At 34.8% G+C, this 25,798-nt stretch overlaps 1 protein-coding gene across 1 annotated transcript; it reads left to right on the top strand.

Moving 5' to 3' along the window:
* The first annotated feature begins 524 nt into the window (after positions 1 to 524).
* zgc:158689 (uncharacterized protein LOC791177 homolog) lies at positions 525 to 25,588 on the top strand. Its single transcript, XM_051130636.1, has 15 exons — positions 525 to 921; positions 4,259 to 4,370; positions 5,068 to 5,143; positions 5,341 to 5,427; positions 7,567 to 7,628; positions 10,937 to 11,008; positions 11,169 to 11,306; positions 16,541 to 16,693; positions 17,257 to 17,436; positions 19,132 to 19,570; positions 20,894 to 21,128; positions 22,345 to 22,407; positions 22,522 to 22,729; positions 23,497 to 23,537; positions 23,618 to 25,588. The coding sequence occupies exons 2-15, from the start codon at positions 4,323 to 4,325 to the stop codon at positions 23,688 to 23,690; spliced, it is 1,875 nt and encodes a 624-aa protein (XP_050986593.1). The 5' UTR covers positions 525 to 921; positions 4,259 to 4,322; the 3' UTR covers positions 23,691 to 25,588.
* The last annotated feature ends 210 nt before the right edge of the window (positions 25,589 to 25,798 follow it).

Genomic DNA, 25,798 nt, shown 5'->3' on the forward strand with positions numbered 1-25,798 from the left:
CATAAATTATTTTATTTAAAAAGACCATTAATTAAGGTTTCACATATTAGCATCAATGATTTTATCAAAGAAGATTAAGCAAGGTTTTAGTATATGAAACGTTCTAATTAAATGATTTGAGCGGAATTTCTAGTAAGAACAATTTTAAAAAGACAAAAAAGTCCTTAGATACAGTTGCATAGAGAATTCAGTTTCAATTCAATTCAGAGTATTGGTCAGATGTTACTGTAATGTTTTGCATAGCAGTATGGCAGCTCTATTGACCAATCAACCATAAGGTCCTTTTTTAACAGGCCTAAATATATTAGTAAGTTAAATTCAAACCATTTTGGTTATAATTAATTAAAAACCAAACAAAAACATTGTCCAATTAAAAGGAACGTGAGAAAAGGGTCTAGCATCATTTGTTTGCACATGCCACTTCTGATATTGTATTCGTGGAATTAAAAGTGAAGTGTATGAATGTATGAATGAGAGAGCCCAGTGTGTGTGGGGCTCCTGTAATGAGCAGAGGCGCTATTCACAGCGCTGTCCCGTTACCTCATTGACATTCAGTCCCAGTGAGAGACACAGACAGAGAGTAAGAAGACATTGTCCGGGACAGAGACAGCGACCGAGCCGCTCGAGCTCTGCATAGCGACCGCAAATGGACATTTTGAGCGGAATAAAGATTCAAGTTTGATGTGCGCATGAAGGAGTGTGATCGGAGGAACAATGAGCACTGAGTGTGTTGTGACCTGGATTCAGTGAGGAGTTTGGGAGAGACAGGGCGAGGGGTGAGGGGTGGACGAGGGATTTACTGGGTCAAACAAACTGACTACCCCCACCACTGAAGAAGTTAAAGTCAGAGAAGGAAAAGTGCGGCGACTAAGAAGAAAAAACGCAAGACAAAGCGCAGAGGAAACGATGAACAGTGAAAAGGTAAGAAAATTCCTCCATATTACACAAAACGCTGGAGTTCGTTCACTTAATAATACAGTTAAACTAACAATCTGCTAAAGGCAACAAGTGGCATTTAAAAGAAACATGAAAATGCGATTATTAACCCACTAATGGACGTGATTTGCATTGTAAATTCTCAGGCTGATAACGTTGCATTGTTTTGTTTGTTTTTCTAAACTTTCAATACATTTCCAGCCCAATAAATAGGTTGGCTGATTATGAATTATTGCATTGAGAAGCAGCAAAGATCATGAAAACATCTATCTATTGAAATGCCATGTCCATAGCATTTCATCACGTGTTTTCCAGCGCTTACAGCCTTTCACTGTTACCTCATTTTTCATCTTTATATCATTGCAATAACATCACTGTAATCACCACAGTAAGAGAACAAAATTTTGCTACATCACAATTAACCAAATAAAGAGCAAAAATATGCACACAATTATATATTCACTGAAGATTAAAATTAAAATGTGTTTCTTTGTGGTGTTAGTCCTAGAAAATATTTAATCATATTTAATAATTTATCATGTGTTTTTGCTTTGATTTACTGAGAAAATGTAACTTTTTGCAGATGTACTCACCTAAATTTACAGTCTTTTTCTTCCAGGAAAATAGACATAAATTCAGATGACTCATGTTGCACTCCGAGCTGCTGACACATTTTTGTCCAATCAAATGCACTGTAGAACAGGAATGTCCCGCCCCCAATATTATTTGTTTTAATCAGAAATAGCAAAAAGCAAATCATGGTTGATGGCTGTGATGCAAACTAAAGGCTGACTGTTTGCAAAAAGGGATGAGCCCTTGTCACTGGGGCAGAAGCCTGGAAGGGACAAATTTGTGCATTATTTACCCCTAACCGATGCATAGCGTTCCATGTTATTACTCTGTGGTGCTAATATGCAGATTTTAGGGCTACATAAGGTTCAGTGTTGTCACTTAGGGGTAATTCTAGCTGACAGGCAATGGTCTCAAAACTTTGGTTAACATTCTGGCAAGATTCTCCCCAAGATATGAACAAACGTTCTTGCAGTAACATTAATGGAGCATTTGTTCAACATTATTTGGTCTTTAATCATGTCCTCAAAACATTATCACAGAACATTATTTGTAGTCTTTATGTAGCTCCGCCCCTTTTCATCACTGCACTCATTGTCTTCTGTCTTCCATCTCCACAGTGTAAGCTCGTACAAATTTGTGAATGAACCAACATTTTAAATCTTCCCAGTCTACTGACGCTTGTGCATCCAACAATTTTTTTAATGTTACTACTTGTTTCAGAATGTTCAGAGAAGATTTAAGAGTAGCATTCCTGTTTGCAAAATGGAACGTTCCCTTAATGTTTGTGTAATAAGGAAATCGTTTAAAAACTGAATGTTTTGAACATTTAGAGAATATTTAGAAATAATGTTTTTATGACTTAACGGAAACATTATTAAAACATTCTTTAAAAAAAAATATTGTTTCAACTAGAAATTAACGCAAGAAAGAGAACTGCATTTGTCAAGCAGTCTTTAATGACACTCAGCAAAAATAAATGACATGAATTTTGGGTGAATAACGTTTGAATAATTTTGTTAGTAACGGTTGAACCATGAGTCAAACCTCTGCTGTCAGTGTGAATCACAGCAAAACAAGGGAAGAGAAGACGCTAGATGAAGTGTCATATGATGAGAATGTTGTTTTTTGGGGGGTCTCACTCCATCTCTTCATTTAGGTCAAATTCTTCCTCCTAATCTTCCTCTAACACACATGAGAGCGCTGACCTGCTGAAAACACTGGCCTTCAGAGCTGAAGCTTTATGTGATGGGTAATCCTGACTGGAATCTTTTATTCGCGATCTTTCCAGAAAGGAAACCGTGTGAGCGCAGTGTTTGTTCAGCGGCTTGACTCTTGCGCTTGGGCTTGGGAAGAACCGCTCTCCTCCAGGGCACTGCGACATGTCAGACTCAATTTCATGAACTTAAAACATGCAATAACAGTGTATTAGAATGGCTTTGGCCAGACTCAGACTATGAAATCTCTTGAAAGTCACTAACAGGGGTGGTCCATATTTAAAAAAAATAAAATAAAAAATTATGAAGTGTGTATGTTAAAAAGGTAAAAGCTCCATGAAACGTTTTGTCACAACAATTTTATCAAATTGTTTTTATTTTTTAAGTTTTGTTATATCAGATATTAGATTTAAAAGCAAAATCAGTTTGGTTAATAAAATGATTCTTTATTGAAAATGTGTGCTATGTAATGTCTAGTAACGGTTTAATCAAAAATCCTATCTGTATACAGTATACTCATGTAAAACTATATATACTAAATAGCAAATCTTAAGAGCTTGATTGTTTATATTGTCACAATAAAAGATTATTATCCTGCCCTAATCTACTAAATGTGACTTTAAGATATTATAGAATTAACATTATAATTTTCTGTTTATTTAAAACATTATGAATTGTGTGCTATTTTTTTTTTCACTTGATAAAAGCAATACTGCAAGCCTGATTTTTTGCTTAAAAATTATATAGGATTCTACCTGTCCAAAAAAAACAAGTCAAATTTCTGCAGAAAAATAAATAAATGAAAGGTAATTTTCTGTTGATGGTTTGGTTTCAGTCTCTGGGGCTTGTGCAGGTTTTCCATGGTTTGGACTGAAGGAAAATCCTGACACTATAGCATGCAGTGATATTGCAGACATTTCTTCCAACATTGGTTTCCTGTTTTTGAACGATAATATCTCTGTGCTCATCCATAAATAATGGTTTGTCAAGACAAACCATTGGAGGATCTTGATGAGTCCAGACTTTTGAGATAAACTGGGCTGACGGCTGCGAGTCTGGCCTAATCATACAATCACACAATGCCTGACCTCTCTAATGCTCTTGTGCTTGAACAGAAACAAATCCCTTCAGCAATGCTATAACATTTAGAGGAAAGCGTTCCTCAAAACAGTGGGGCTGTTATCACCACTTTAGTTCATTTCAATGTTTTAGAAAAATAGCAGGAGAACACTTAATGTTCTAAACATCTAAACATTATGGTTGCAATTTCATAAAGGGATCGTTCACCCAAAAATGGAAATTCTGTCATCATTTAGTCCTCTTAGTTGTTCCAAACCTGTAGGAGTTTCTTTCTTTTGCTGAGCACAAAAGAAGATATATTGAAGAATGTGGGTAACCAAAGTGACAGTAGCCACTAACTTTCATAGTATGGAAAAATTCTTCTTTAAAGCAGATCTCTAGGTAATGCAAACACACTGGATGAGCCGGATTCATCCTTTATGTCTCACGTTCTTGGTCTCTTTCTCTCCCTGTAGCCGTGTGTGCTGTGACTTCCTGAAATCTAGAAGTGAGGTGAACTGATCTGGAGAGAGAAGCATAATGTCACGATCAGATGAGGTCAACAAAATGACAGAAAATGTCTACAAGGTATGTGTTCATGAAAGTAAAAAACAATCAAAGATGATAAAAAGAGGTTTTTAAAAATCTAGTTTTTTAAACATGTGCATCAAGGTCTTAAAAATAGAATGTTTTCTTTGTGTTTGTTTGTTTGTATATAGCAACAAAAAATTGACATAATAATGGAAAAAATATAATAACCTCTTTATTATATAATTTATGTGCCACTTTTTAACTTTTTTACAGCATTATAGTTATAACACACAAAAAATTACTTGGCAAGCAATGAAAAAAACATGTTTGTCTATATGTACTAGAGAAAGAAAGAGTAATTTTATATAACTGATAAAATATTAAAAAAAAACTACTTCTTTTTATTTATTTTAGGAAAGATAATAAAAAATGCCAAAGCACTTAGTTCTTTTTTTAAGTGGTTTAAACACCACCTAGACATATTTAATTTTAATGCCACAAAAAATAGAAATGAATTCTAAATGTATATTTCAGACATTGTGAACTGTATTTTTAATGATATTATGAATGAAAAATCACTTCAGTGAAGCATCACTGACACTTACACGATCATTTGTCCTATTATGACAGCCAAAAATCGCTATTAGTGGGTGTTTGCCTGTTGTCTGATTCTTTCGTGCATTTGTATTCTAATTACTGATTAAAATGCTTGCTGCTGTGTCCTGATTGAATATTTTGCTGGTTTTGTAATCAGGGCATTCTGGACCAGTTCAACCCCAGTCTGAAGAACTTTGTCACCATGGGCAAACACTATGAAAAGGCTCTGACGGGTCAGACATCATTACTTAATAGTTCATTTTTCTTTGTAATGAGCAAACTCTGATGAATGTTCATCAGCACTTCGCCTGCCAAACAACAATCATGCATTCTGTAGTACACAGACTGATGTAATGTGCCCTCTCTCTCTCTCTCTCTCTCTCTCTCTCTCTCTGTGTGTGTGTGTGTTTCTCTCTGTCTGTCTCTCCAGGTGTCACAGTAGCAGCGAAGGGTTATTTTGATGCTCTGGTCAAACTAGGAGAGCTGGCCAGTGACAGCCAGGGCTCAAAAGAGCTGGGTAAGACACTTCAAACCCAAACACAGTCAACATACCAGAAAGATTTGAGTAAATAAATGTCCTCAAAGTTAAATAATCTCTCAAACTAACTGTATAGTCAGGTTCACAACCTAATTATTGCACCAGGGTTAAGTCATTGCAAATGCAGTATACAGTACACTTGCAATTGAAGTACTTATGTTGTCATGTAATTCCACTTAATAATTTCAAATGAACCGGCATAGTTCAGAATCATTGTTCAGATGATTTTCAGATCGCAGTTTTCCATGTGACTGGATGGGAAGAGTTTATTTTAGAACTAAACTCTTTTTTATGTGTTTTTGAGAAAGATAAGTAACAGGGCAAGCTGTTATTGCACTTAAAGAGACATTACGAGGGATTTATGTGAAGGTTGTGATGATCAGGACAAAAACAAGCTGCTACAGACTGTTGTTTCAATAAAAGCACAAATGTTGCCATATGTTAATTTTTATAATATTGTGATGTTAAATGACCCAAATCTAATTTTAGAATTACAAAGTCTGTTTTTCTGCAAATGACACTACATCATCAATAATAGCCTTAATGTTGACTTAAAAAAAAAAAAATATAGAGAGAGAGTGATTTGTTTTAAATTACAGCTATAGGTTCCCATGATATCTCTCTCTCTCTCTCTCTCTCTCTCTCTCTCTCTCTCTATATATATATATATATATTGTTTGTTTGTTTGTTTGTTTTCCATTTTCATTTTCATTTTAGTCAAGTCACCTTTTTTTTAGTTTTAGTAATATCGTTGTGTGTTTTTGTCATTTTTAGTTTTTATTTAGCTTTATACAGTTTTATATAGTTTTTATTAAGTCTTATTTTCATTTTAGTTTTAGTTATTTAAGTAGGCAACATCAGATTAAACTAAAAGAAAATGAAAAATGTAATTTGCCAACTAGCTAAAAATATATTTATATTTATAGAAATATATCATATAAATATATTTATATTTTTTATATTTATAGAAATATATTTATATTTATTTCAGCTAGTTGCCAAAGTGACAATTAGTTCAGTTTTTCCCTTTTTTATGGTTTTAACTTTAGTGTTAGTTAACTATGGCTATTCAAAGTGACACTTCCAGCCAAGTAAAGTTAGTGGGAACTGTTTGTGAAAATGTAAGTAACTATAACTACAATGTTATATTGTTGTGTTTTTGTCATTTTTAGTTTTTATTTAGTTTTTTACAGTTTTATATTTATATATTTTATAGTTATATAAATATATTTATTTCAGCTAGCTGTCAAAGTGACATTTCTTATTTTAATTACTTAGCTTATACATATTTTTCAAATTCAGTTTTTTTATTTTTCTGTTTTTATGGTTTTAATTTTAGTTTTAGTTAACTATGGCTATTCAAATCTGTGTCTAAAGCAACACTTCCGGCAGAGTAAAATTAGTGGTGAGAACTGACTGTAAAAATGTAAGTAAATATAACTACATTGTGCAAGTTCATAGTACATCAGCATTTACAGGAAACGAAAGCCTAAAAACGAGTGAGTACAGCAAAAGAGAATGAAGAGGCAAAGCTTGTACGATAAAATGGAGATGAAGAAAGTAAGAGAAAGCAAGAGAGGGGCAAAAGAGAGAGCGGCCTTTGTTGAAAGATTAACAACACCACATGATCTCATTGTGCTGCTGAAAACAGCGGGGGTGGACGAGAAGGAGGGAGGGAGGCAGGACGGAGAGATGCCAAGCCGCACACACACTGTTGCTCAGTAGGGGATAAAGAAGGCCAACATCCACGGCTCGGCCCACTGGAACCAACAACAAAACACGCCACAAATTCACCCTCAATGAAACGCAAGAATGGACAGACAATGCCACACATAGCACATCCTCTACAGGAAGACATTGCTCTTTTCAAATATGTTCAGACAAATAGTTGCACATACATCACAGTCCTCAGTTTATGCAAGTTCATGAACATGCAACTTTAAAATGATTGTGACCTTGTGAAGTCAGGTCCAGTGAGTGAGATGTCATTTTCAGGTCGTGTATGATAGTACGTTTGTTAAAACGTCTGTAAATTGTGATAAAAGCTGTAAAACAGCTCTCATGCTTGAGCTTTTCTAATTGTGTGCATTGTCTTTGACATCTCATAACTCTTATTAGGTGACACATTGTTCCAGATGGCAGAGGTTCATCGGCAGATCCAGGTCCAACTAGAGGATGTGGTGAGTAAATCTCAGTAGCAAAGAAAAGCTGTGTAGTTTAAGGATAGTATGCATAGTATGTGGTGGTCTGTTGTAAAAACAAGTTCAGTTTTTCTTGCACATTCTTAGCATGTTCTTTCTTACCAAAGTGAGTCAATTACAATCACACAGTTCTTCTTACCAACTTAGAGCACGGAATAGTAGTACATTTTACATTTAAAATGCACGAAAACTACCAAAACACTTCATATAATTCACAAATCAGCTCATTTCTCCATAACAGCAAAGGTTGTCAACCAACAAACTTGACCTAAAAACACTACCAAGAGGTACACTCTAACAAATTAGATGATTTTTTTTCTTCCACCTTTTTGCTGGCACAGTAGTAATAACAATTTGTTGTGTGTCTCAATCTACATTATATTCACTCTACTGTTTTAGGAACCTAATTAAATTAAAGAATAAGAATAAACAACAACTAGTGATGTTACATATGACACTGAAGCTTCGATGTGCGTATCGCGTATGCGACACAATTTCTAGTAAAGCCCTGTATCGGGGCGTGTATTGGTTTCCCAGAGTCACGTGATCGACAACCTCACTTTCTGTCCAATCATGTGCGCGTTTCACTTTGCATGTCAGGTTCGATTCCCCAGATCTACTTTACAAGTTAAATTTAAGAAGGATATTGATGTTACTCTTTTTGCTCTTTGCACTTGGAAACTGTACCCCACATCTTCTGGCATTGTAGTTATGTTAAAAAGTTATGATGCCTCTGTTTATTTAAAAAAAAAAAAAAAAAAAAAAAAAAGGTACTCTTCAATTTTAATCCGCATTTTGAAAATGTAGTTTTTGGGTAGTTAAATTATGATAATGTGAATAACAAAGCTTTTATCATTAGTCTGTTTCACAGTGTTTTAAAAAGAATTGGAAAATATTTTGTTTGTGTTCAAAAATTTTTGAGTAATGTAAAAGTCATGCATGTCTATGATTGTAATTTTTCTTTTCTTTTCTTTTCTTTTCTTTTCTTTTCTTTTCTTTTCTTTTCTTTTCTTTTCTTTTCTTTTCTTTTCTCTTTTTCCCCTCATTGTTCCCCTGGCTGTATAATGTCTGTTGTATTGTTCTGTATCTGTTGTTTAAAGAAAATGATGATAATGAAAAATAAAACTTTGCTAGTAAATTTTCATTCAGACTTATTCAATTATAAATACTCAGTTATACAAGTAATATGAAGAATATAAATTATTTAAGGAAAATTACATATTTGCCATATGCAATTCATATGTGTACATTATTCTTCTACTAATATTGAGATTCGTACTGGCATTAACCCTCTACGGTACGCAATATGATATCAATGAGGAAAAAAATATTTGTGATGTTTTTCCTGCTTAAAATTGGACACTATAACAATATCAATAAACATTTTTATTATTTTTTTATTTATTTATTTTTTAAAAGTTTGTTGCCTCAAGGCAACATTGTACCACAATGGACAAAATGAAACATTTGATATTTTCATGCAGAAAAAAAAATAATAAATTTATTTAAAACATCAATTTCTTTAATCAAACATTTGAACAAACAGATTTATCACACTTTTGATGTTTTGCACATCTCATATTTAACAAATAGTAAGATTTTATACCCACATGTTGCTTTCAGGCAACACTGTACCATCATGGATCACAAGTATAACCAAACTATCATATCTGTTATTATATCAAAACATTATAATTAGAGTTTTTTCAAAGTAAAAAAAATTAAATTATCATAACCTTATGCTAATATATAACTTATCCTTACAAGCATGCACATACACACACACAAGCACATGCATGTAAAATCTCCTTCCTCACTAATGACTCCTCACTGCTTGTGAAAGCTGAGGAAGCACTTCCCCTCAACAGAATATGTGCAGATATTGTATATGAATTACAATTCTTATAAATGCATTGCAATATCATGCAAAAATCCAAATACATTTAGATAATTCAAATTTTTTTCTTACAAATATCATATACACGTATGCTATGTTATATGCCTGGTATGGCCATATGTGATTCCATTACGGTACAATGTTGCCTTGAGGCAACATGCAGTTTATTGTAATTTCTTATGATATATTTGATGATATATTACAAAAAGTTTTTGAAAATACTTCTTTACTAACCAGTGAAAGTGATTCAGATTTTTTGTTGGCAATTATATCAATGAAAATTGATGAAAAATGCATCTTTCTCTGGACAAAATATGGAGTCATGTGACATGTGCACATGTCCTGAAAGAGGAAACAAAATAGACCCCTGTGGGTCATGTGACCACTTCTTTGCAATTTTATTTGTTAGTATTTGACTTCTTCTTTACTAAGATAGCATTGATTCATTAAATGGGTGGCTCATTTTATTTAAAAACCCAAAAATAGAGGGTTAAATGACATAGTTTGGGTAAATTAACTTATCAGAGACAGAAATTCAACATACAAACACACACAAAGTTAGGCTTTTATTTGTGCACGTAACATGTGTCGATCTATGGAAAGTGTGGTGGCTGCTTCGTCCGACGGAGCTTCTTTTACAGAATTATGACTGCTTTGTTTTTTTACTAACCACCAGATAGCACTGTTTTTGACACTCTTGAAGCTTCAAATCTTTTCCCGAAACAGTCAGAAGAAAGCCTCAGTGCTTCACGAGGCTTCATCTGCCCATCACTAACAACAACAACACATTTTAATACAAGTAGTAAATACAGTTAACAAAATAAATTATAATTTTTCCAACTCGACTCGACAACAGCTGGGTTACAACATCAATACATGATAACAGACAATGGCTACAACAGGGCTACTTATACCAAACAATGAAGGTCACATGACACAAACCAACCAATGAGCAAACAGACACATAACTAGAACAACCAATGAGAACATGACACATAGAACTAAGGAACCAATAGCAGGAATACATGAGGGCAAGGGAAGCAAGACACAAACAGCATGAATTTCATTTTTTAGATTTAGAATTTTAGTGTGGTATTATTAATGACCGAAACGTTGAGAAATGGGTCGTAGAAATTGTAAAACAAAAACTGTAATGTGTAGTGTTTTTTGTAATAATTTCTTTAGCAGGTGATGTAGAGAAATCACGTTCTGAGACAAAATATCAGAGTGCAAAAAGAAATGCTAGTCATATACATCAAATGAAGAAACGCAGTACTCAATGTGCTGTGCATGACTGTTTTAAATTAGTAAAATGTTTTGGGGCTCCAGTGATTAATTGTTTCCATGCTAACTGTATTTGATTGAATGTGTGTTTTCTGTCTGTCTGCAGCTGAAGCTCTTTCATTCAGAGCTGCTGTCTCAACTGGAGCAGAAACTGGAGTTAGACATCAAATATCTGACTGTGAGTAGAAATAAACAACCTACTGAATTTACTCAGTTGGGAAGCTTAAACAAGTAAACACAGAGTTGGTCTTGTAAACTCTTTGAGTAAATTAATCAGAAAAGATAAATATTGAAATGAAGCCAGAAACGTGAAATTCTGTTGGAAAACCTTTGTCCAGGCAACACTGAAGAAGTACCAGAGTGAGAGGAAGTCAAAGGTGGAATCCATTGAGCGCTGCCAATCACAGCTGAAAAAGCTGCGGAGGAAGAGTCAAGCTAGTCGCCATCCTAACAAGTATGGAGACAGAGAGATGCAGGTATGAATTTATAAGGCCTCTAAATGATCAGCATGATCAAAACTTTGCTAAACAAAATATACTACAGGCTTTCTGTCATCTGATTGATAGTTTTTATCAAGTAAAACGTGTTTTAGTGTAATTGTACAAACATCCACCTTCAGCTGGCGCTTCACGTGTCTTTTCGCTGTCAAATCTTTACAGTTTTTTATCAAGTAAACGTGAGAATAACTAAGATATTGTTAGTAATATTTCCAGATAAACACTTACCGGACTGGATACATCCTTTTTTAGGAAAATCTTGTTTAAATGTGAGTCTCAAATTTGATCATCAGCACTGTTAAAAAAAAAACAACAAAAAAAAACAAGTTGTTTCAACTTAAAAAAAGTGTTCGTGCTGCCTTTAAGTTTACTCAACTCAAATATCCATATTTTCATGTAGTACAACATAACATTTCATGTTGACTAAACTTAAAATTTAAAGGCAGCACGAACACTTGTCAAAAGTAGTACAAATTTACACCTGATATGGGTTTCAGAAGTGGGTGTGGCAAAATGGCTCCATAGCACCACCTATAACATTTTAATGAAGTGTCCCTCAAGCTGTGTTTCACATACATGTACAAAATTCAGTAGACACGTGTAACACACCAATACTTACAGAAAACTTCTCCTGTACGAAGTCCGAAACCCAACAGGAAGTCTGTTATTTTGAATTTTCTAATCAAGTTTTGTGCCATTTTTGCCATTTTCAGGCGTGGTATTTAAACAAACTCCACCTAGAAATTTAAACAGATCAACGTCAAATTTGGTCAGTGTAATCTAAAGCCCTCTGTGACATTAAAGGAAAAGTTCACTTCCAGAACAAAAATTTACAGATGTTCATCCAAGATGTTCATGTCTTTCTCTCTGCAGTCGTAAAGAAATTATGTTTTCTGAGGAAAACATTTCTGCGTTTTTCTCCATATAATGGACTGATATGGTGCCCCGATTTTGAACTTCCAAAATGCAGTTTAAATGCGGCTTCAAACGATCACAAATGCGGTTGTAAACGATCCCAGCAGAGAAAGAAGGGTCTTACCTAGTGAAACGATCAGTTATTTTCATTAAAAAAAAATACAGTTTAAACACTTTTTAACCTCAAATGCTCATCTTGTCTTGCTCTCCCTGAACTCTGTGTATTCTGATGTTGAAAAAGTCCAATCGTATTTTCTCTCTCAACTTCAAAAATAATTTCAAAATCATCCTACATCACTGCAGAAGTACCGACACAGTGTTTGCAAAGTGAACATGCAAAGAAGATCAAACACCCTTAACAAAAAAGGTAAAACAGTGATATAGGACCATTTTGAAGTTGAGGGAGAACATGAGATGGGAGTTTTTCGACATACACTAATTGTCATGAACCGGAAAAAAAATAGTCCAGGCAGAGTAAGACAAGACGAGCATCTGACATTAAAAAGTATGTAAACTGTATTTTTTTAATGAAAATAACCGACCATTTCACTAGATAAGACCCTTCTTCCTCAGCTGGGATCGTTTACAACCACATTTGGGATCATTTGAAGCCGCATTTAAACTGCATTTTGGAAGTTCAAAATCGGGGCACCATATCAGTCCATTATATGGAGAAAAACGCAGAAATGTTTTCCTCAGAAAACATAATTTCTTTACGACTGCAGAAAGAAAGACATGAACATCTTGAATGACAAGGGTGTGAGTACATTATCTCAATTTTGTTCTCTTTGTTCTGGAAGTGAACTTCTCCTTTAAATTGCAAAGATCTTGAGTTTTCATTGAAGGGCATGTCCGGCGGCCTGACATACTTTGAAGTTTCGCATGAAAAAGGAAGTTGTTATAATCCAGGCATGCAATGTCCAATCTGGCCTGAAGACATGTAAAGGTCAATATTCAGTTATAATCAAAGCGCCACCTGTTGGTGACAGTATATGTCATGCTTTGCACTAATTCACTCAACATACCATGTTCAGTCTGCAGCAAACTTCATAAGTCTGATAAAAGTGCTGACCTGAAGACATCTTCATGCCAATGTTCAGTCGTAGTGCCACCACCTGGTAGCAGGAAGTTTGGCTCATACGACGTTATATGGATCATATAAAATCCTTCTATACTTACCACTTTAAATGCATATTGCTCACCGTTCGTTGTTTTCCTAAAGCCACCGTGTGGTGGTGAGGCCGGGTGCAAGGGCCCTTTCAATGCTAATTGCAGCTTTCATTTTTTGTAAAAAAGATCAATAAATTACTTCATTTTTGAACAAAAACTCTATTATTTCATATGTCAGACTTTAGAGGGTTAAAACTCATATTTAAAAGATGAAAATTCATGTTTTTACCATTTTTTCATACCATTTTCAACAAAAGTTTTAATTGGATGACTTGATTTAATGAAAAGTAATATCTTTTCTTTACACCTTGAATACGAGCATACACAATTAAAATGTTTTGTTTTGTTTTAAATTAATTTTGAATTTTTGAATAATGAATATGATGATGTTTTTATACAATTCAACGGTCAACAATCTGACTTAACTTTCCATGTGATTAAAAGGTGGAAATATCCAGTATTTGCTAGAGTCGTGAGGGTGGACAGCAGTCCTGTTTATAATATCAGTTCCTGTTTATGGTTTTCTTGTCACATGACAGAAAAATGGCTTTCCTGACATTTGATTTGGCCCCAAACATTTAAATAATAATAAAATTTTGTAATGTGACTCAGTAACTTTAAAGTTCTTTTTAGAGTTAATTTGATCCCACTTCGGCCCGGTCACAATTGCCTTCAAAGCGAAATCACGTTCACTTCAGACCAATTGGCGCGGCAGTAAATAAACAGTAAGTCGCTCTGGATTAAAGCGTCTGCTAAAGAACTGAGTAATTGTGCTGCTTGCCAGTTCTTTGACTGCTGTGTTCATTACTGAAGACTTAGTGTAGAATGTCATGTACTGCCAGTCATTTGTAGTTTGTATACAATGACTCATAAAGGCCGATTGAGCGGAGCAAAGGCCGTCTGTGCGGCCCTGTGTCCTACATATTAAAGCTGATTTGTGAGTGGAAGTCTTTTCCTCCATGTGTGAACAAGTGTTTGTTTATGTGAGCATGTGTGTCTCCAGCACGTGTTTGTTCAGGAGCGAGTCTATCTCTGTTTGTATAGGCCTGGGCTGTGCTATCACGAGCATTACTTTAAACGTGTTTTCGGGTCAGAAAGACAAAGAACAAGTCATTTACTTTGGGATTAAGCAGATATCCGGAACAGCTTGGATTTGGGACCAGAAAACAGTAACACTGAGGTATAGAAAAAACATTGGAGTGAGAGAGGGGAAAAGATGAAGTAAAACAGGACCCCAGGCTGAAAGACGTTAAGAAAGAAAAATACAGGAGAAAATGACAGAGGTGTTCAATGAAAAGGGAAAAGTTAAAGGAACATTTGGAACAACATTATGCTTATGTTTGGGTGAGTTTGCCCTTTAAGACACGGTTTCCCAGATGGGAGTTCATTAGTTAAAGGAGAAGTCCACTTCCAAAACAAAGATTCACATATAATGTAGTCACCCCATTGTCATCCAAGATGTTCATGTCTTTCTTTCTTCAGTCGTAAAGAAATTATGTTTTTTGAGGGAAACATTTCAGCATTTTTCTCCATATAATGGACTGATATGGTGCCCCGAGTTTGAACTTCCAAAATGAAGTTTAAATGCAGCTTCAAATGATCCCAAATGCGGTTGTAAACGATCCCAACCACGGAAGAAGGGTCTTACCCATCGAAACGAACGGTTATTTTCATAAAAATAATACAATATATATACTTTTTAATGTCAAATACTCGTCTTGTCTTACTCTGCCTAAACTGTTTTTGTTCCAGTTCATGTCAGTTAGTGTATGTCGAAAAACTCCCATCTCATGTTCTCCCTCAACTTCAAAATGGTCCTATATCACTGTTTTACCTTTTTTGTTAAGGGTGTTTGATCTTCTTTGCATGTTCACTTTGCAAAGACTGGGTCGATACTTCTGCAGCGATGAGGGAGAAAATACGGTCAGAGTTTTTCGACATACCCTAACTGTCTTGATCCAGAATACACAGAGTTCAATGTTTATAGAAAATAACCAATCGTTACACTAGATAAGACCCTTCTTCCTCGGCTGAGATTGTTTAAAACCGCATTTGGGATCGTTTGAAGCTGCATTTAAACTGCATTTTGGAAGTTCAAAATCGGGGCACTATATCAGTCCTTTATATGGAGAAAAAATCCTGAAATCTTTTCCTCAAAAAACATAAATTCTTTACAACTGAAGAAAGACAGACAGGAACATCTTGGATGACAAGGGGGTGAGTATCTTTGTTTTTGAAGTGGACAATTATTTTATGATATTTTCCTCATTAAATAAATAATGGTATAATGTATTGTTCTTTACTTAAAAAAAAAAAAAGGTCATTCTAAAAATAAAAAGCACACCAAATAAGGCAGGTTTTCCCAAACGGGAGTTCAGTTAATAAATGCATATACTATGAGTTTAATGCATTTGGGAATGCAGTGTGCACTAGATTTGCCTTATTTACATGTTTGCATAATTTCCAGCATTTTTGTAAAGAGAAATGTTTACAGCATTTCAGTAGTGTTTTGTCGAAAAAAAAGTGATTTAAATTGTGAAAGGTATGTGCATCTGAACATTTAGAAGTGACAATTTTAGACATCAATATGAATATTCTAACTTGTAATGTAAATATTAATCATGATTAATATTAATATCATTATTATCTTTTTTTTAGTTAGATATTTAATTTTTATTAAATTATTATATAATTATAATATTATGTTTTTATAATTAGTTAAAACATAAATAATAATAATTATTATTTGTATTAAAAATAATTGTTTTATTAATTGTATTAAAATGTATTGTTGTTTATTATTGTTATTATTTTATTTGATTAGGTTCTTAAAACACTAGTGTGAATATAATGTAGACTGAGACAGGAAAAAAAGGGGTGTGAGTCCACTTTAAAGTCCAGCTGCAAAGTCAAAATAAAATACTTTCTAAATAAAATAAAGATATTGTACTTTATCTGTTTAGTTGCATGTCATGTGACTGACTTTAGAGAACCATGATCATGCAAATGTAAAAAAATATTTTACGCCTAAAGGGTTTGGCTGACAAAAATGACACATGGCTTTCTTACTGTACATGTTCAATATTCTATTTAAAGCTGAATTAATTTAAATTCTCTCCCTGTAACAGTATGTGGAGCTGATGAGTCGTCGGCAGGGGGAGTTGGACTCTCTGGTTGCAGTCGGTTACCGCTCCGCTCTGACAGAAGAAAGGCGGCGCTATTGCTTTCTGGTGGACCGTCAGTGTTCAGTCACCAAGATCCTCATCAACTACCACTGCAAGGTGACACTACAGAGCTTCAACAAGCTAACTCATGCTATAAAGGACTAGCAGACACAACAGGGTCACTGGACGAATGTACTTCTACTTACATGGATGTTCAATTCACTGCAGTTGCAGCTGAGATGAACACTAGAGGCAGTAAAACACCAACAAGTTTTATTCCTTATTATTCACATTTTTATTATGGGGCAGTTTAATAAAGACTTATTATCATGCAGTTCCTTGCACTATACTATGGTATGAGCTCAAAACACTGCCACCAGACTGTATGACTTATAAATTAAGGCATTTTTATGTTTACAACACATAACCAGCTCTAAATGTGTGGCTATTCTAATGTAGTAAACTTGCTTGGTAGCGCACCTGGTACAGCATTGCACTTACAATATATCACTATCCAAGAGTTCAAAGACTCTATTGGATGGTTCTGGTGTGGTTCTGGCAGCAAATGTGTTTTAGACAGAAGTATTTCATTTCAAGTATGAATGTTTGATAAGATAAAGATGGTCTGAAACCTGTGTATATATCATTCAACAGTCTAAAGAAGTGATTTTGTTTGGTAGGTGAGAGAGCTGTTGTCTCAGAAGCTGTCATCGTGGCAACAGTCATGTGCCCAGCCAACCAAACTCCCAGAGCGAGCGCTGAACCTGTTGCGCCACACCGCTCCCCAGAGCTCTGGAGGAGCAGGACTAGCAGAGGTCCTGCGCAACGCTAAACTGGGAATCACTCAACCTGGAGAACAAGTGAGCAGCTCTGGTTTATCACATACATAATTACATTATTAGATTATCACAATGCAAAAAAAAAAAAAAAAATAGGATTCATGTTCTTTATGTAAAATATAATTTCCCTCTTTTCATATTGATTTTTAAGTGAAATAATAAGGGCATTTAATGAATGGCTATGCTCAAAGTTGAATACAAAAGTGTTTTGTGTGTATTTGTTGATGGATTTGTGACTGTGGAGTAAAAAAATACTGTTTTTATTTTGAAGTGAAAAGCTAAAAATAGACACAGAAGGACTAGTGGCATGTTGTTACTAGTGTTATTATTTTAAAATTTAGTACTTACTGTAAATCATTGGGCAATTTTTCAGTAATTTCATGAGTTAGATGTACATTTCATAAATCTTCGCTATTCATTAAAACCTATAGTGAAATTATTTCATTTCAGTTTATTTAATCTGTGTTACTATTAAGGCATATCTTTGATTAAAATATTGGCAGTTAAATATGCAAATATTGATATGCTTGTATATAAGTAACCTAATGAATTTACCTGTCAGATGAATCTCTTTTACAGGGATTCTGCTTTGTCTGTCATTGCTTATTAAATTATTTATCTAAATTAACAAAACATAATTTTAAATAGAATTGTTGACTTAGTATTTTTTTATTAATGACATTAATAATATAATATAATATAATATAATATAATATAATATAATATAATATAATATAATATAATATAATATAATATAAATATAATAAAATTCTTGCTGGCAACCTTATTTTAAAACCAATTTTAGGTTTTAATATAATGAAAATTCATATAAAAAAGTAAATATTATCATTTTATTTTTAAGTTTACTAATAATTGTATTTTTATTTAATGCTCTCTTTTTATGTTAAAATATAATTGTATTACCACACTTCATTTTGTTTATTTTATTTTCACACTGTGCAATGTGAGGACCAAACCAAACCTCTTATGAAAACCAGGCTAAAAAACATATGTGCACCCCTGAATAATTTAATAATATTATAATAATATAATATAATATAGTATAATATATATTATATTATATTATATTATATTATATTATATTATATTATATTATATTATATTATATTATATTATATTATATTATATTATATTATACAGGTTATATACATTTCAGTTATTTTATGAGATTTCTTACATGCTTTCAGTGAAGTTTTGTTTTGTTTGTTCCAAAATGATTTTTTTAATCTTATTTATAAAATATGAAAAACTTTTTATATGATAATTTCCTAATAAAATAAATAATGGTATAATGTATTGTTCTTTAATTTTCAAAACATCATTCTAAAAATACAAAAGCACACCAAATACATACATTTGCATTATAAACTCAATATAGGTTTCTAAATCCTTCCAAAATAATCTTGAGTAAGTATATATAATAAAATTTGATAAAACAAATAGGAACTTGTTTCTTTTTCCAGTCCATACATAATTCACTTTAAATGCTTAACTGGATAAGTCCTGTATAGTATTTTGTTGGAAAGAAACTTCTTTAATTTTGTTATAATACATTTTCCATTCTTACCAAATAATGAAGGCCAAAAAATCTTTCTGCAGAAGAGGGATATCTTATAATATCAGTCTTGGTTTCCACTGAATTCCCATGTAATTAATCAAGATATAGAACTAATGATGCTTGATTTCCTCTCTCAGAGACTGTCTGTACAGGAAGTCCCGCCTCTGTTGAATGGTGACAGCAGCAGTCGTTCTCAGCAGCAGCAGCAGCAGCGCTCATCTCAGTCTGAAAGCCTCTCACAGTCTGTCCCAGGTCTTCAGTCTCACCAGAACCCCTCCAGTAATGGACACGCACACTCCCAGCCAACATTGGGTGTGTCTGGGTTACAGTCTCCTCCCTCCATTAGCCACACCTCCACCTCCTCCCACAGCTCCCTGCAGGGCCTGACTCCGCCCCTAACGGCCCCCCACAGCCCTCCGCTGCCCCACAGCGCCCCTCTGTTCCGTGCACTCACACCCATCCCGCTGTCCAGCTCTCCCGCTGCTGTCAATGTGCTGAAGGGTCCAGATCTCTACTCCACCTCCACACTGCCGCTGCCGAGGAGACAGTCCAGCGACACTCGTGAGGGATTCATGGGTGTGTGCTTGTTTTCACCATTTTTGATTAAATTTAAAAAAAAAAATATATATATATATATACAGTGGGTACGGAAAGTATTCAGACCCCCTTAAATTTTTCACTCTTTGTTATATTGCAGCCATTTGCTAAAATCATTTAATTTCATTTTTTTCCTCATTAATGCACACACAGCACCCCATATTGACAGAAAAACACAGAATTGTTGACATTTTTGCAGATTTATTAAAAAAGAAAAACTGAAATATCACATGGTCCTAAGTATTCAGACCCTTTGCTCAGTATTTAGTAGAAGCACCTTTTGATCTAATACAGCCATGAGTCTTTTTGGGAAAGATGCAACAAGTTTTTCACACCTGGATTTGGGGATCCTCTGCCATTCCTCCTTGCAGATCCTCTCCAGTTCTGTCAGGTTGGATGGTAAACGTTGGTGGACAGCCCTTTTTAGGTCTCTCCAGAGATGCTCAATTGGGTGCAAGTCAGGGCTCTGGCTGGGCCATTCAAGAACAGTCACGGAGTTGTTGTGAAGCCACTCCTTCGTTATTTTAGCTGTGTGCTTAGGGTCATTGTCTTGTTGGAAGGTAAACCTTCGGCCCAGTCTGAGGTCCTGAGCACTCTGGAGAAGGTTTTCGTCCAGGATATCCCTGTACTTGGCCGCATTCATCTTTCCTTCGATTGCAACCAGTCGTTCTGTCCCTGCAGCTGAAAAACACCCCCACAGCATGATGCTGCCACCACCATGCTTCACTGTTGGGACTGTATTGGACAGGTGATGAGCAGTGCCTGGTTTTCTCCACACATACCGCTTAGAATTAAGGCCAAAAAGTTCTATCTTGGTCTCATCAGACCAGAGAATCTTATTTCTCACCATCTTGGAGTCCTTCAGGTGTTTTTTAGCAAACCCCATGCGGGCTTTCATGTGTCTTGCTCTGAGTTAAATATATGAGTGTCACAGCAAAGGGTCTGAATACTTAGGACCATGTGATATTTCAGTTTTTCTTTTTTAATAAATCTGCAAAAATCTCAATCTCAACTTCTGGGTTTTTCTGTCAATATGGGGTGCTGTGTGTACATTAATGAGGAAAAAAAATGAACTTAAATGATTTTATCAAATGGCTGCAATATAACAAAGAGTGAAAAATTTAAGGGGGTCTGAATACTTTCCGTACCCACTGTATATATATATATATATATATATATATATATACACACACTATGAACTGACAACACCAAAAGAAGATTGTTCTGTTTTTATTTTTGTGTCTTTTCTGAGCTCTTTTTCTTTCTGTCTATTAATTATATGCTATCGGTGTGATGGTTCAGGTGCGACTCTGCCCCGTGTGTTTCCTCTCTCTGCTCCGTCCCGTGTGGAGGCTCTGTTTCCTCACTCCCCAGACTCCTGTGAGGGAGAGAAGGCAGGAGACCGTGGAGGAGGAGGAGGAGGTGGTGGAGGAGGAGGCTCTTGTCTGTTGTCCTTCCTGCCCGGTGACACTCTTTCCCTGCTGATCAGTGAACCCAGAGACGGCTGGCATTACGGCCAGAATGAGCGGACGGGACGGTAACTGACCATCAGTCATTCAGTTAGGGTCAATTAAACATTAGCTATGCATCATTTTTGTACTGATTTGTGGTGCATAGTTAAATCCACAATTTGGGGGGCCTGTTCTTAGAACAAGGCTTATATGGTTGTTTTACAGTGGTTTGGCATAAACCAAGATTTTCCCTTTTGGTCAAAGCAACTTTAAAGCCTGTTCACACCAAGAGTAAGAACCTTCAAAACAATGAATTCATATGGATCTACTCACTCCAGGGCCAAAACTTTGTCTGAGGATCAGTGTTTATTTAGTATTATGAATATACTAATATACTGTTTAGTATTATTTTTAAATTGTTTTTTATATTTTCAGTTTTCTTTTAATTTGTCTCATTTTTGTCCCATTTTTGTTGTTTTTGTCTTCTTATTCGTTTTTTTTAATGTATGTTTTTATTCATTTGTATTTTAGTTTTTGTAATTTAATAATTAAACTTACTTAGTTGCCAAAGCAACATTTCTAATTTTCTTCTAATTTCAGTTTTTTTAAAGAATAATTGCATTTTATTTTATTTTATAAATGTATAAATTTATAGAAATTTGTTTTTTTTTGTGATTTTGTTGTGTTACTGTTGTTTTTATTAGTTTTTTTTTTTTATTACATTTTGATACATTTTTATTTTAGCCTTAATTTCAGTCATTTTTGTATGTTAAATGAAAATTAGAAATGTTTCTTTGGCACAATGGTTAAATGACTGAAATTTAAATTAAAAAAACATAATAGAAATATATATATATATATATACACACGTTTTCTACCAAAGCAACATTTCTAATCTTCATGTTTTTGTTTTTATAATATATATATATATATAAATATATATATATATATATATATATATATACACAGTAGGTTTGACAGGAAAAAAAAACACCAACCAATGAAGTGTGAGCTTTGGGATCATGTGTCTAAAATACAGTGCAATCTGTATTATCATGCATTAATTATTATGCATTAATACATATTTTTGACTTCAGTGCATTTCATTTCACTTGGTGTGAACAGACTTTTCTTTGTCAGCAGTTCTTTTTTTCTCTCCAGTTTTTCCATTTCAGTCTTGCATGAGCACTGAGCAAGCCTTTTACAACAAACTTATGAGAGCTGCTGTTTAGGATTATGGTGTCTCAGAAATTCAGATTCTCATCTTATTGCTATGCTGATGTTCTGAACTGTCCTTCACAGAAAAGGCTGGTTTCCCTTCTCCTACACACAGCCATTCCCCAGCACTCCTGGACAAGATCTCAGGTCTGTAGGAAAAACAAAGCCTTATTCTAATGACATAATATCTTGCTGCTGCTTCTAAAGGGCTTGCATTCCCATAATTGCCTTCTTTTTCTCTGTCTCTCATCATGGCTCCAGTCCTCCTGCTTTGTCTAAGGTGAACAGCACCAGTATGGGTCAGTTGGACAGGCTTCCCCCGTCGGGTCAGATGCCGCAGGTCAGTCCTGACTCCGAGGACGAGAGGAGCGTCATATCCCAGCGCATCAGCACCTTCAGACCACGACCCTACAGTATGATGAACCCCGAGACCAGCAGGATGAGCCCGAGACTGCGTCTGAAAGACAGGGTAAGAGAAACCACCACCTGTGACTTTATTACTATTTGAATAAAATGAAAAATTGCTGAAAATGTCCTGTGGGAACAGATTTGGAGAAATGTGTCATTCCATCACTGTCTCACCAATGGATCCTTTGCAGTGAATGGGTGCCGTCAGAATGAGAGTCCAAACAGCTGATAAAAACATCACAATAATCCACAAGTAATCCACACCACCCCAGTCCATCAGTTAACATCTTGAGAAGACAAAAGAAACAAATCCATCATGATGTTTTAAACTAAAATCCTCCAGTGAAAAAGTCCATCTCCTGTTGTCTCTCACATCAAAATCCAGCCTCATATTTTTTCAGAGCTGTTTTGATCTGTGCAGATTTCTCTCCTGATTCAGACCAGACCACTTTTTCAGTGGAGGAAGTGTTATTATGGATTATAAACTTCTATTTTAGCAACACTTTGAAGTTAAAACGTCTTAATGACGGGTTTGTTTCAGCTTTTGTCTTCTCAAGATGCGAACTGATGGACTGGAGTGGTGTGGATTATTTGTGGATTATTGTGATGTTTTTATCAGCTGTTTGGACTCTCATTCTGACAGCACCCATTCACTGCACAGGATCCACTGATGAGACAGTGATATATATATATATATATATATATATTTTTTTTTTTTTTTTTTTTTTGTATGCGTTCACTTATTTCTCTTTTTGTCTAAATCATGCTAGTATTTAGAATATATTGGCTTACATTCTGCTGACACTGGCGTGTTTTCATGTTCTTCAGATGTCGACTGATTTCACCCCCCCGCCTCCATCACCCACCAGGTAAGGCTAGTATTCAGAATAGCATGTTAGCATTCTCCATGTCTTATGGGATAGTTCATTTAAACTTCTCCTTTTCACAGGATCAACCCGTTCGCCCATATTCGACTCAGGAAGACGGTGACCAATGATCGCTCCGCCCCACTAATACAGTAGAGCCTTTGATTGACAGCCAGAGATGCTGATGTAACAGGGCCACTAATGTTTACTGCCACTGTCTTACTGAATAACTGAACCTTTGAGAGGCGGATTTTACACTTTTGCCGACAGTAACCAATATGAGAGAATTAAGTGCAGTTAAATGCATTTAGATCATTTAGGCTTTAGCAGATCAAATGTGTATTCTCTATATATTACATTATCAGAAAAATGAAATATTTCAAGAGGTGTTTATGTATTTCGGATGAGTGCACATGGAAAAGAATATGGAAGAATCATCCAAATATAAATTCTATGGTTATTTACTGACTCTCATATCATTCCACATATGCTATAATTTTTTCTGCTGCCATAATTTTTGGGTGAATTGTTCCTTTGAGTACTTCCCACCCAAAATAAGATTTTTCGTTTTCTGAAAACTTTTATTTTTTAATGCTGAATAAAGACAAGGTATTCTAGAGCATTCTGGGAGAAGCAGGTGAACTGTTTGTTGGAGTCAAAAGCAGGAAAATGGAGTGTGATTATATATATATATAGAAAGATTTGGAAAGGATCTTGGAAAAGAGTTTGTGAAAGTGTGATGTGAAGAGGCTCTCAGCTCTCTGGTCTCTTGTCCCCCCTTCCATCTGTCTTATGTATTTTGCTGAACCCCAAACCTCTAGAACTAAAGCTTGTAGTCATGAGTTGCAGCAGATTCTGGGTGAGGGATTTGAAGGCTAAGAGTGAGACTGCGAAGAGGAGATCTGAAGATGTGACAGAAGGCTCTGGAAAGTGATGATGTGCTGGAGGATGTGACTGGTGAAGTGCTGTAGCTATAGATGAGAAATAAGATGAAAAACTGTCTTCCTTACCCTATTTTGCCATTATTTTGGGGCAGAAGACTTAGTTAAAGGAGATGTTTATGTCCACTGGTTTGAAATTAACCTAAAGAATATGATACATTTACTTTTGAGTTTGTGTTTGAAGTAAATTGTTTCTGAATTGTCTTAAAAATTGCTTAGCATTGTAAGATTTTACACTGAATCCAATATAACTAATTATTAATGGTGAGACCTTTGTTCTTGTTTGAATTATTTCTCCACTCCAGGGTCAGTTCGTTCTGATGCCTTCATTAACTTTTTCTATTATAAATATCTTAAATTGAATAATGCAAAAAGGTTCATTTACAACCTTATATATGTAAATATACTGTAATACAGTGAGGTCCAAAAGTCTGAGAACATCCAATGCATTTTTTTTCATATTGTTTCATCATAAGTATAGTAATAAAATGAACATGAATTTGATATTTGATGTGTCTCTGCATTAAAACCTGATGATCATATTCATCATCTGAGCATCTTGAGGATCAATGGATGCAAGAACCTCTGAGTCACATGATCAAACACACTTGTTTACTCATGATTAATGATCTGGAAATGCATGTTCATTTATTTGTATTATATTAATTGAAACCCTAGACTGTGTATCCAAATTGAAATGAAAGGATCTCAGATTGACATGGTCTCAGACTTTCGGATGCCACTGCACGTTAGTCTGTATTAGTCTGTGAGTTTAATTTCCGAACTGATGTAATCTCGCTCGAGTGGTTTTGATCCCTGCTCACATTGTACTTCTATTAAATATACCAGAACACTGAACATTTAAAGCAGGACTTTACTGTACATGTCAGTCTGGCTGCTTTGCTGCACTGTTTTAATTATTAAACACTTATATGCAGCATGAAGCCACTTGACAGACACAGGACTACTTTCCCTAAATACAAAAGCATTGTGTTCTGATACGCTGTGGATCAGTCATACATTTTGGACTCCTGAATGTTTTAACGTCATGATAACTGTATAGCCTTTCTTCCTTTCTTTTTTTTATGAACTTCAATAAACAAAGTTAATCTCTGTGGTTTTGGCTTGTGTCAGTCTTTATACACAAACAATGATGCCAAAAAGGCATATTATTATGTATTACTAAACTGTAGCACAATACCAGATATGACTGGTGTTTATTAGTAATGGCAAATCTAATATGTGACCCTGGATCACAAAACCAGTCATAAGGGTCATTTTTTCAAAATTGAGATTTATACATCATTTGAAAGCTGAATAAAT

The sequence above is a fragment of the Labeo rohita genome, chromosome 16 (genome assembly GCF_022985175.1).
Source record: "Labeo rohita strain BAU-BD-2019 chromosome 16, IGBB_LRoh.1.0, whole genome shotgun sequence".
In the NCBI taxonomy this organism is placed as follows: Eukaryota; Metazoa; Chordata; class Actinopteri; order Cypriniformes; family Cyprinidae; genus Labeo; species Labeo rohita.

Bases quoted from the DNA above. Each gene is read 5' to 3' on its own strand.
- zgc:158689 (XM_051130636.1), top strand. From the start codon at position 4,323: ATGTCACGATCAGATGAGGTCAACAAAATGACAGAAAATGTCTACAAG. The intron at 11,009-11,168 runs GTGAGTAGAAAT...ACCTTTGTCCAG, and splicing joins TAGACATCAAATATCTGACT to GCAACACTGAAGAAGTACCA. The intron at 19,571-20,893 runs GTGTGTGCTTGT...GTGATGGTTCAG, and splicing joins CACTCGTGAGGGATTCATGG to GTGCGACTCTGCCCCGTGTG.